The sequence below is a fragment of the Sphaeramia orbicularis genome, chromosome 15 (assembly GCF_902148855.1).
Source record: "Sphaeramia orbicularis chromosome 15, fSphaOr1.1, whole genome shotgun sequence".
In the NCBI taxonomy this organism is placed as follows: Eukaryota; Metazoa; Chordata; class Actinopteri; order Kurtiformes; family Apogonidae; genus Sphaeramia; species Sphaeramia orbicularis.
The window spans coordinates 34,356,113-34,369,482 of NC_043971.1; the positions used below are offsets into that span (position 1 = coordinate 34,356,113).

A 13,370-nucleotide genomic window follows, 5' to 3' on the forward strand; every position below is an offset into this window, starting at 1 on the left:
TGACAGCCTGAATTCAATACAAAACATGAAATGAGTGTACAGACTGGAGTTGCCCCAAATAAAAACCAACATTCAGTACAATATGCAAGTTCTTTAAAGGAGATCTCCTTGTCACAACACCAAGAGCAAACTATGTTTAAAGTAATGACTTAAAATTATATATAACTCATTAAATTTAATGAGGCTACATCTGCATAACCTGCTCTCCCTATCTCTTTTCCATCACCAGTATAATGGCATCAACTTGCGTAACGCTACAGAGCAGCAAGCTCGTCTCATCATTGGCCAGCAGTGTGACACCATCACCATTATGGCCCAGTACAACCCACACATGTACCAGCTGGGCAACCACTCCCGCTCCAGGTAACGCAGTGTGTCTTGTCAAAATGTCTGTAGGTGTGGAGAATGGGGGAGGGTTTGAGCTGCGGGCGTGCTGCTTGGCTGAGTTCTGAATCAGCTCCTTTAAGTGTTTCAGTTTATGTCGTGTTATACGGCCAGGTGTTCTCGGATCGCATTCGTAGGTTTGTTTGTTTTTCGAGCTGTAAAGCCAGATGATGAATTTTTCACTTTACACAGCTGAATGAATATGAAGGGAGTTCTGAGACAGCAAATGCTTACCCAGGTGCAAAGTGCAAGGATGTAATTACCTGTGTAGTTGTTCCAGTCTCTGCTTACTCATTCTTTGGCCAAAAAAACCCATTTTTAATTGCTTTATTGCAGTGCTAGTATATAATAAAAGAGAGTGACTGGCATATAGTGTACTAAAGAAATAAATAATCTAATCTGAATTATTTTTTAGCTTATTGCCTTCTGTAATATCATTTTTGTGACACAGCTAAAATGTTTCAAGTATTTTTTTCTGAAATTGGTGCAGCTCCCGTCTGGAGCCTGTCAGTACTCAGTCGACTCCACAGGGGAGTGGGCCTGCAACCCCAGACAATCACTCCACTATCGACACACTCAGCGAACAGGATGAAGGCACCCTGACTCCCTCCTCCAAGCAGACCACACCCACCACCAGCCCAAACAATTTCATCAGGTAAATCTGCACATAAATGTTTAATAAAAGAAACCATGCTGCTGTAATAACATAAAAAGAAGCAGCATTGAATTAAAAGAAGATGCATTAAGTATCTGTCACGTTCATTTGTGTGTGTGTTTGGTTCCATAGAATGCCATCTGAAGGTAGCAGGAAGGTGGGGGAACCACGCCTTGTGACTGTGCGTAGGCCAGGTGTGGAAGTGGGAGTCACGCTCTGTGGAGGAAACCTGCGAGGTGTCTACATAGAAAGTCTGGATGAGGACAGTCCTGCCAGAGGTCCTGATGGACTGCTTCTTGGGGACCTCATTCTGGAGGTTTGGACTGATAGAGCTTTACCTTAGGCTACGTTCAGACTGCAGGAAAATGTGGCCCAAATCCATTTTTTTTTTTTTTTGCCCATGTGTGACCTGTGTCTGATCTGTTAACGACAGGTTGAACAGCTCAAATCCGACCCAGGCCATTTTCATATGTGGTCCTAAATCCAATATGTATCTAATATTTTGCAATGCGACTTCAGCCTGAATGGCCAGGTTGCATTTGTCTGACCTTTACATCACTGAAGAGACAAACGTCACGTCACACAAGCGGCGGGAAAAACAACAACACGCCAAGATGGGATGCCTCTATATCAAGAGGTCGCATTTAATGTGTAATATGAACAATCACACAAAAATTGAATTTTAACCAAAAATCTAAATTGTGCTTTAAGACCTCCTGTCTGAAAATGTAGCGCATGACATGCAAATACACACAGAATCTACTGTAAAGTTGATTCTTCCTGAGACACACATTCATTATTATTCAGACCTAATCATACCTCAGCAAATGATCAACATATTTACTTTGGGCTGAACAGAATCTTTTGGGCTGAGACTGAGAATCTAGTCTTACAGGGTAGATGGAGCTACTACATGAGGAATCAATGATTGGGTTAGACTTAGAATCGATGTGACCACTGCTAACTTATGAGGGTATTTCTTCAGTTTAAAAAAGAGCATGTACAGCACAAAGTGACCGCTACATTAGTACTGGTTCACTGAGCCAGTGGAGAGATGTGGGTGGATAAAGCCAGTCACACTGGGCACGATGCCACTTAACATGTTTTAAAATGACAGTGTTGCAACATTTTCTTCTAAAGGAATCAAATAGTGGTATGGTATGAAATTAAGAGTGCTGTCAGATGTATCGAACAGCTAAAGGATGCCATTTGCTGTCGTTAGTGATTTCAATGTTCCGGTGTCAGAATACAGTCAGAAGAGTTTTGAGGGATAACAACTTTGATCCATTTGAAGATTAACAAACAACAAATGTACTCTTTCCAGTACCAAGAACAATGAAACCAGTAGCTCTAAATTAAATACCTGATGTCCTGCATTCAGTTTAAGCAGAAATATAGCAGCAGAATCCATTTTGTTGTGTGTTATGTCTGCAGAGAAGTGATGGGGATGCTGCAGACGGATGAAGATGAACAGATGGTTATTTATTCATGGATGTATGAGTTTACTCTGCTCTATTGCTCTTCATCCTCTGTGGTTAAACCATTAAATTACTTTTAGTGCCCCCTACAGACAGAACTGCTCAGTTGTTTAAATGCCATCTCCAGTTTTGTTTTTTGCAGTATTTCTTTTTTTTTTTTTTTATTGGAGACCTCAAATGATTATGCAACAAGCTCTGAATTTTCTCCAGTCAATTCTCAAGTTAGATCAAATTACAGTCTTGCAAATAGAGACCACACTTAAAAAATAAAAATGATTAACTAGAAAAAAAAAAGAACATAGTAAAAATCAGTTAAACTCATGACATGTAGTGATAGTATTGATTAAACCAAATGTACAGGTACTTGGTAAAAGGAAGTCCCCCTTATTTATTGTTTGCACAGTTGACTTTAAGCATTAAGCTGCAACGTGATAATGTCAAAAAAAGTCTAATAAGAAAATGCTATGTTACCATTAACAGCAGCCTGTCACATCCTTCACTTGAGATGCCCACCCACCCCTTTCATACAGGATGAAATGATGAGGATAGTAGCTGTCAGCAATGATGAACCTCGGGGCAGACTAATAAACTGAATCCAGGGATTTAAGAGTAGAGGGCGGTCTACAGATAACATCACCACTATCCACGACAAACCAGAAGATGGCCTCAATTAACTGCCTCCTCCTTAGCATAGAGGGATATTTAGCTCAGTTTCAGGTTTTTTTTGGCTTAGTGTACAGTTTTAACAAAAAAGTACAGATATGGGGGCTTCATAGTGTAAATATAAATTGGAAACAAAACCGGACCCAGTATCGAACCTTGCAGAACCCCCTTTGAGAAATGATCATAATATAATTTTACCAGTCAAAACAAATGTCACATAGGACGATCAATCGTACCAAATGCCTTTGTTAAATTGACAGCAAGGGTTGAACAATATGTGGAACCAGCAGATACGATATCACTTGCAAACAAAGCAATAGCAAAGTATTTGGTTTAATTCGGAAACCACATTGGAGTTTTGGAGCAGATTAGAGTTTTCTAAGATGTTAACAGTTACAGTTGAAGGCTCCTGACTCTGCATGCATTTTTTTTTTAAAGGATTCGGTTTAAGTTCTGCCCTGAAGCAGAAACACTTTTCCCCCAACTTGCCACTGACCTCCACTGATCTTCACCTCATCTGCATCTCTATTCTCTCATGTTGCATCGGAGATCTATTCCGAGCATGGCAAACTCATAATAGACAATTCTTGGCATGCTCCCATTTAGTTCCCCGCCTCAAAGGAGCTGCTATGTGAATTGTCATGCAAGTTTGTCATCGAGCAGCATGGCATCAGTCCGTCAGGCTCCCAGCTTGTTTGTTTTTCCTCCTCATACATGGCACAAATCAATAGAAGCAATTTAATACAACTGAGAGGAAATGTAGCTATTTACTAGTGGACCCTTCAAAGGTGTGGCAGAATTGATTTCACAGATGAGCGTACACACTCGACCGTCTTCTGCTTCACACTCAGGCTGCTTTACTTTTCAGATTGCTTCACCTCACTCGTCTTTTCTCAACTTGAATCATGTCTCAACTTTCAGTACAACTCGGTGAATATGAAGAATAAAACGGCGGAAGAGGTGTACGTTGAGATGTTGAAACCTGCAGAGACTGTCACATTCAAGGTGCAGCATCGGCCTGATGACTTCAGCATGCTCAAAGATGTTCCAGGAGATGGCTTTTATATTAGGTATGTGAGTGCACTGTTTTATACATGTGGTTGAACCGGGGAGAGCTTTCCAGGAGGTCGTGATTTTTTGAGATAGACATTTTGAATCCTAATTTTTGCACCTCTTGTAAAACAGACTAGCAAAAACTAAACTTTCACAATGTGGCTTGCTGGCGTAGCCTAAAAACTCTCAGGCTGAAGACTAATTCTGACTGATATTAGTGCAGTGTTTAGGCAATAGCTAAAGGAAATGCTAAAATAACCTGCTTATTAATGATATAAACACTATAACTAAACTGAATATATGCCAAGTATTTGGGTAAAAGCAGGATTATTACACTGGTTAGAAATGATCTTGCTTCAGGGAGAAAAATACACGATTTTACGAATTCCACATATGGAATCAGACTTTCTCCAGTCATTAGTAGCATATGTGCCAATGTTCTATCATTTCTAAGTGATGAAATTTCAGATGTTTTCAATGCCTGAAAGAAAACTTGTGGTCCAAAGTGATGCAAACCTTGAATTTTCCCTTGATCCCTGATTGAAGAGCTCATTGGTGATCACTTATTCCCCTCAAACCTCAGCTCTGGAGAAGTAACGGTTTGTAATTCGTATGTGCAAGAGGCGCTGCATTTTCTGTGCAACCGTAAAGACCCAAATTATCAACTAGTTGAGGATCTTAAAACCATATGAACGGGTGGACTTCAGAATGTTACTCAAAATTCCGCACTCACACCATTTTTTTCCCTGCGCTTAATGTATGACCCGAGCATGATGAATGATTTTATAGGATTTTAAGGTATTTTATGAAATGAAACTACACACTAAGGGTGTTTCAACCTAAACATGATGTTATTAATGTTGGTTCTGACAGTGAGAAACTGTCACAACCCACAAGAACAAGTGTCTGAAACATTGTGAAGCTTAGGGGCTGTGATACTTGTTTTTTATATCAGTAAATCTGACCAATTTAGCCCACAGTATCCTTAGACTGTGAATACACAATAAAAGGCATTGGAGTATGATTGGAAAATTAGTGTTTTTACTTCAACATAACTTGACATTACTCAAAATGTTGATGTGCTGGGAAAAAAATTCTGATTCCAGCCTTTGAATCGTCATGACTGATTTAAGCAAGATCAGATGTGTTTCCTCTAGTAGCAGACAAAATCTGTATTTTTGTTCCAGTCCTATACCAGGGTTACCACGGGGTCTTAAAGGTCTTGAATTTACACATCTGCATTTAATACCTTGAAAAAGTCTTTAAAAGGTATTGAATTTGATATAAGTTTTAAGGTATGTTGCCATAAACTTGTTTTTAAATGTCCAAGCTGCAAAGACGACTTAGTCGACTCAGTTCCACCCCTTCCAACCAAAAATTTATATTGGAATTAGGAACCAATTATCGCTAACTTTGCAGCCCCAGGTGAGAAACGACTCAGGACAATCAGGGTGTTGGAGTGAATAAATACATTTTCCTAAATTCTAGGAGTCACAATTTTTTGCCAGTATGGCCGTGAAATAGGCTGTATAATGGGCTTTAAATTCTGTTCTAAGTGTCTTTAAAAAGTCTTAAATTTATCTTGTTGGAACTCTATACATCAATCATCTACATCCACCAGCCTCACTCTGAGTTACTGTAGTTCTTAACTTTCAGAGCATCTCCAATAAACTCCTGCAGATTAAATGTACTTGCCAGTCTTGCAACATTAATGCTTCAAACTACCCATAATGCCAAACTCTGTAAAATACTGTAATTACACTGGCCCTTCTAAAATAAATGTGTATCCATGGGGGAGAGGGAAACATAATTACATTAGTACTAAGGCCATGTAAAATGCATATAGTGGAGTAGGAAAGTGTGGACAACACTGCTCTGTATTTATTTAATGACACATGGGCCTGTCTTACATGTCCTCAGGTAACTTGTGTTTGTAGTGCAACACTGTAAACAAAACCACACTCATTTTCCCACATGCAACTTCGTCTGTGTCCGTGCTTCTATATATAGATCCACCACTGGAGAGCCCTTTGGACAAGTGGAATCTTTCTCATCTAACCAATTACGTTCCAGATCCACTGTGCGACTGCGATGATGCTAATCACATCACAAATTTAGGTTATCTAATCTCCTTACTCACTACACACAAAGCCCAACGCCACATCCATTTTTGGATCGGTGTTTTCCAGGTCATTGGAAATACATTGTACATAGATGGAAAATGAAGCTCTAAAATAGTCGCGTTTTATTGTTAGGAGCCGGTCAGGGTGTGTTGCCGCAGCTGCCGCAGTCACTTGTCATATAGGCAAGAGGGCTTGTGATGTCATCCGCAGTAAATACACCCGGTCTGCATGGCTGTCACAGATAGGCTGCTTGGGAATGACTTACGAGGCTCCACATGGAGGCGAACGACGCACTTTCTGTCGATAGATTAAGTCAGTTCTTACCCTCCTCCTAGCTCTGTGTTTTTTTTTATCTTGTTCTTTCTGCACCTTCCTTGTCTACTACTTAACCTCTTCTCTCACTTTATCAACTTTATCCTCCTTTGCTCCTTCGTACCACCCTCCTCTTCATAACTTCCCATCTATCTTTGTCTCGCCCTCCCTCCAGAGCACTTTATGACCGGGTGGGGGAGGCCGAGGGGGACCTCAGTTTTAAGAAGGATGACATCCTCTACGTGGATGAGTCTTTACCAAAGGGCAGCTTTGGGACGTGGATGGCCTGGCAGCTAGATGAGAATGCACAGCAGATCCAGAGGGGGCAGATCCCCAGCAAGTACATGTGAGTGCACAATGCATGCATGCACACATACATACACAAACAAACACTTGAACACATACTGCACAATTTTGAGCTAGTGGATACTTTCTAACGGCTGAAACAACAATCTACACAACACAGCAAGAATTCATGCCATCATATGGAGTATCACCTCTTCACCACATGTAGACTATCCTGTTCTCTGTACCAGGCCTGGGTTTTACACCTGAATACTTGCACAATGATGACAAAATCACATCACAAAAAACATGTTTGATATTTTATTCTGATAATGTTGCTGCAATTGAATTGAGATGAGTCCTAAATTTATGAGTTTATGATTTATGGGGGGATATACATACATTCTAAAGAGACTAAAGTCACAAATTTGGTTTTGTTTTTTTTTTGGCAAACATGTATTTTTGCTTTTACATTTATTCAAGGAAACCACATCATTTAACTTTCCAATGTTGGCTCAGCCTCATCATATCACTGCTATTTGTATATGCATGTAAAATTTTACTATAGTGCATTGGATTTAACATAAAGGAAATGCTTGTCATTTTAGCCCAGAATCACCATATTGTCATAAACATCCAGACATCTACTATGAAATCAGCTCAATTAATAAAAATCAGCAAAGTAATTTAGATGTTGTTGCTTTTGTGCATCAGGAAATGCAGCACATTTGTTTTTCTTTTCAATAAGTACCTTTTAATCCCAGAGGATTTTGAGAATTTATGACTTGACAAACCAGTATTTTTTTGTCATAAATCTGTCCTTTCCAGAAATATCAGTATTACGACAAAAATCCAACAAATCCCTGTTAATTCTGATCAACATCTTTTCATCAAAACAGAGTAGTCATTTGACTATTCACCAATAATTTCTAGCAGGTTTCACCAAACTTAGCAGTCGAAACACCGACCAAGCTGACTTCCTTGTCTATAATTGTGAAGATTTAAATTTTTTTTTTAAATTTCAGTGTGAATACATTAATTTTTTTACAGTCATTTCAGGCTGCAACAATCCCAACAAAAGCCTGTGAACTCTTAGTGTCTTTGTTTTTTTTTTTTCATAAATTTACAAATCTCAGAAATTCAGAACGTATCCACATTGTTCCCAAATAATGTTACAGTTATGCTACAATCATTTTTTTTTTTTTTAGTTTTACCTCTTTAGCTTTGCTCTATGTAATTGTTATCCTAAAGTGACCCTTAATACATATTATGTGCTACATCACATGTTGACATTAGACAAATAAGTGTCATTGGCCATTAGAGTATGATGATGATGATGATAACCTTTTTCATTTCATGATTGAAATGCTGGAGTAATTTCGGTCTGCGTATTTCTGCTCAGAGCTCTCCCATAGATTTATTATTTTCCCCTTACATAACCTCAACCCTCAGCTCTACATGCCTGACCTCAACCTTTGCTCTAATCTTAGTTCAACTATAACAACATGCCTTTTGACATCTGTAAAACTGTTCACAGATGTGAAGAAGTTACGTTTACAACATCTTCTCTGACAGAAATACCGACATGCAGACACTGTTCCGTCAGGATTCTCCTTAAGAAAATAAACGTACGTGTGTGTTTGTCGTGTAGGATGGACCAAGAGTTTTACCGCAGACACAGTGTGACAGAAATGAAGGAAGACTCTAGTAAAACACTCTCTGCAGCCGCACGCAGATCCTTCTTCAGGAGGAAACAGAAACACAAACGCAGCAGCTCCAAAGACAGCAAAGAGATGGTGGCTCTGGACGCCATCAGCACAGACTCCATCCCCTTCCTCGACGGTAAGAAAGCTTTAGATGACTTTAGATGGCTGTTGATCCTTTAGCCCCTGACGCGTCTGTGGTGAGCGTTCTGTATGTATGAATTATTTTAAATATTCATGAAAATTCAGCTGTTTGCTCAATAGGAAAAATTTAACACTTTCAGTGCCATGGACCGATTAAATCGGCTTTACGAAAACAACCTGTAAAGTGCCACGGGCCGATCAGATCGGCTTTGGAGAACACGCCATATTTGTGTACAAACAAACCATCCACCCCCATTTCTTTCTCACATTTCGATGACGTTCTTTCTGTGTCCCCCTTTTGAGACCAATCAGACGGGAATTTGAGGTCACGCGACCGAATAATATTGTTATATCTTTTTAATGTTTCTTATTCTCAGGTGTTTCATCAGAGGGAGCCCTCCATGCCGGGGGGCGGCCGTGGACTCCGGGGGCTGTGGCGCCTTCTCTCACTGGGGTCCGCTCCTTCCTGGTGGGTGGGGGTCCCAGTTGGCCCTCTCCCACTAGTTGGGATGCGGGGCTGTGTTGCTGGTGCCTGGTCGCCGGGGTCGGCGGCTGCCTCCTGGTGCGGATGGCTCCCTGAGACAGCGCCTCCTAAATTGATATTTTACTTTTACTTGTACATTTTTGTTCTGGTCTACCCGTGCTCAGTCAGTCTTCTTAAGTATGTGTGAGCTTGTGGGTTTGCATGTATATGTGTGTGTGTGTGTGTGTGTGGGTGTGGGGCGGTACTGATTTTTAAACTGATATGTAAAGCACTTTGTGCTACAGTTTTTAATGTATGAAAAGTGCTATATAAATAAAGATTATTATTATTATCATTATTATTATTATTATAAATTATGCAAATTACGATCAATAATGAATCGGCTGCGTCCGGTGCGTTTTGGATCTAATCAGCAATCGGTTGGATGTTACCGAGCGGTTTCCTGCAGGATTCTTCAAATATTATAAAAACAACGCGAAATACTGAAAAACGTCCAAATTCTGTGGCACTTTTAAGGCTTATTAGCCCCTTAACTGTCTGGCACTTAAAGAGTTAAAAAGGTGTTGATAGAATAATAATAATAATAATAATGGATTAGATTTATATAGCGCTTTTCTATGAACGCATACTCGAAGTGCACACAGTGGATCCATTATTCATTCACTCTCACATCCTCCCTCTGGTGGTGGTAAACTACGTATGTAGCCACAGCTGCCCTGGGGCAGACTGACGGAAGCGTGGCTGCCAATCTGCGCCTACGGCCCCTCCTACCACCACCGAACATTCACACACATTCATACACCAGTGTGAGTAGCAGCACTGACCTTGTTCTTTCCATAGACGTGAGCATGCTCATTTTACTCCCCCAACGCCTCTGTAATGGGGGACAAAACAGACAAGTGACTGAGACCGACTCTCTATAAAAATAGACGGTTTGGGCTGTTTTTTTTTTTTTTTTTTGTGATTTTCCTTTATATTTTTTCTATGTTTTTACAGAGTTTTGACCATGCAGTTGCTTTTTGGAGTTCAACCAGGTACCAAAAAGCAGCTGGACTGATTTAGAAAAGCTTGTTGTTCAATGTGTTCCAGTTCACAGTTTCATGTTAAACATCCTTAGTCTCTTATTGATGTACATTCTGAGTGCCTTATTAAGTAAAAATCTGTAAAACTTCCATTCCTCTCTTTATCTTTTTCTGTTATTCCACCCTGTTTTGACCCTAAAACACACAGTAAAGCAAAACAACTGCCAAATCTTGAACACAGAAGGATTCCTGAAGAAGAGGAATACGAGCACATACTCACAGCAGCTTTTATGACACTTCTACAACTGCAAATTCCAAGCAGGCCATTTCACTGAAATAATGTCTGTGTTAAATGGAGGGGGTCTTCCTCTTGATGATGATAACTCTGAATGTGATGATCATGTCTTCCACTGATCTTCATCATTGTCATCTTCTGTTTGTCAGACTGTGTGAGCCTGGCGTACCAGCGTGTCCAGAAGGTGGAGTGCACGTCACCCCGACCAGTTCTTGTCCTGGGCCCGCTCACTGACCCGGTCAAAGAAATGCTGGTCAAAGAGACGCCTGGAAAGTTCTGCAGATGTGTTCTGGGTGAGTTCACTTTGTCCTGATGGTTTTTGAGTTCTGTAAATGAGGACTTGAAATGACATAGCTGCAGTCTCGTCTGTGGCTCTGTCACACCTTTAAAAACTTATTTCCACTGACAAAATCCAAGTGTATTGAAGTTGCAAAGATGCTTGCTTATCTTAATTAAAATAATCTGATTGTAATTGAGTAAATAAATAATAAATCTGCTTATCTGTTATTGAATATTCTGTTGTCCTCAAAAAATGTTTCTTTGGTACAACACTGTGACAATTTAAGAAGTAATATGGCCATGCATGATCAATTATTTATTGTATTGTATTTGGCCATATGATAAATAAAAAAAATAGTCTCTCACTTAATGCAGAAAGATGATTATTTTGTGCACTTTAACTCAAAATCACAGCCATTTAAGAGTGAAACATTGTCAAGTATAAGTCAAATTACAAAAGGTTAGCATTTTAAGTCTAACCCATAAAGGCCCAGTGCTACTTTTGTGGCAGTTCCCAAATGAAATTTTCTCTTTGTTTAACCTATTAAGTGATTGATCACCATTTAGTATAATATTATCTTCAGTATTTTACATTTTTCAGTGTAAATCAGGGTTTTTTTTTATATTTAATTCACTGATCATGTAAATGTTCATTAAAGCTAAGAGTAAATTCAAAGGTTATTACATCAAAACAGAGAAAACTGAAGTAAAAGTGACTTTTTCAGTAAAATCTATCAATAACTGAAAGTAAACAAAGTGTGTCCATCCACTGTCATTGATCCAACTCCATGGGTTTTACTGGTGAATCAGTGTCATTAGTGGATCAACAGGTATTAAACATTTTAGATCAGTAAATGGTTTTGGTCAGCAGTGGATGTTTGGGTCTTTATGGCTTAAATTTAGCCCATAAAGACCCAAATATCCACCATCAACCAAAAGCATCTACTGATCTAAACTGTTTATCCACTAATCCTATCAATACATGTAAATAATTGGTGTAAAATGCAGTTTGTTATCTTTTCATGGTCGTCAGATATGACCCATTTGGACGTTCAGAGGCTCTGTAGTGAACGTGGAAACACTGTCATCTTCTACAACATTGATTCACCAGTAAAACCCATGGAGTTGGATCAATAACAGTAGATGGAGACACTTCGTTTATGTCCAGTTAATGCTATATTTTACTGAAAAAGTCACCTTTTCTTCATTTTTTTCTGTTTTGATACGATAACCTTTGACTTTACTCTGACCTTTTTAGGGACATCTTCATGATCAATCTTTTCAACACAGGGAAGTAGATGATTTTCACTAGAAAAAAAATGCAAAATTCAGAGAATAATATTCAAATAAATGGGGATAAATCACTTAGGAAAGGTTAAATAGAGAGATAGAAATCATTTTGGTGCTGCCACAAAAGACAAACTGGGTCCTTATGGGTTAATGTAGAATTAAAGTGAAAATTTAAGAAAAATTTAGATTGATTCTTTGTTTGGTACATCATAATTAAAGAAGAATAAGAATAGATTTTATTGTCCAGCTTAGGAAGAAAAATAGTCTTTGGTCTCATCAGTAGAGTATAATACACTACAGTTTGAAAAAAAACACAGTATTGGAAGTAATGTTCTTCGTTATGAACAGTCAATAAATTGAAACACTCAATACATTCATACCCAAACATGTGCAGCCTAGTCTCCCATAATTCTATTTACAGTAGCTTGTTGACCACATTAATGGCATTTAGAATAAATGAGTGCTTATGGAGGTTTTTTTTTTTTTTTTTTTTTTTTTTTTTTTAATAGAGGTTCTCTATAGCGGCATCCTGAGGGGAGCAGCTCAATCTCAGTGTGGAGGGGATGTGTGTTATCATTAATAATTGACTGGGCTTTAATGTAATATTAAACGATGATTTAATTGGGTTTAAAAGTGAATCCTTGTTGGTGCAGCCCAGTCTTAAAGTGTGCATTAAACACAGTTGATTGGCTCTCATTAACTCCTACACACAGTTTAAAGCACTGTAGATGGTTGGATCCATATGTGTTGCTTCCATTTTAACCCATACAGACCCAAACATCCACCGGCGACCAAAACCATCTACTGATCTAAACGTTTAATGGGTGTTGATCCATTAATCCTATCAATATATGTAAATAATTGGTGTAAAATGCAGTTTGTCATCTTTTCATGGTCATCAGATATGACCCATTTGGACGTTCAGAGGCTCCATTGTGAACATGGAAACACTGTCATCTTCTACAACATTGATTCACCAGTAAAACCCATGGAGTTAGATCAGTGACAGTGGATGGACACACTTGGTTTATGTTCAGTGAATGATATCTTTACTGAAAAAGTCACTTTTTCTTCAGATTTCTGTTCTGATGTAATGAGCTCTAAATTTACGTCGGCTTTTCATGAATATCTCAATTAAATACAGGAAATTAAATAGAGGAAAATGCAGGACCTAAAGTAAAGAATGCAAAATACAGAAGA

General features: G+C 38.9%; 1 protein-coding gene across 6 annotated transcripts in view; it reads left to right on the forward strand.

Moving 5' to 3' along the window:
- dlg5a (discs, large homolog 5a (Drosophila)) overlaps nt 1-13,370 on the forward strand; it is a 59,576-nt gene that overhangs the window by 40,621 nt on the left and 5,585 nt on the right. For all 6 annotated transcript variants that reach the window (XM_030155357.1, XM_030155359.1, XM_030155363.1 and 3 more), the window contains 7 exons: nt 230-363; nt 875-1,039; nt 1,172-1,355; nt 4,102-4,250; nt 6,844-7,014; nt 8,605-8,795; nt 10,751-10,894. In XM_030155357.1, coding sequence (XP_030011217.1) covers nt 230-363; nt 875-1,039; nt 1,172-1,355; nt 4,102-4,250; nt 6,844-7,014; nt 8,605-8,795; nt 10,751-10,894 — 1,138 coding nt within the window. The remainder of the gene's footprint in view (nt 1-229; nt 364-874; nt 1,040-1,171; nt 1,356-4,101; nt 4,251-6,843; nt 7,015-8,604; nt 8,796-10,750; nt 10,895-13,370) is intronic.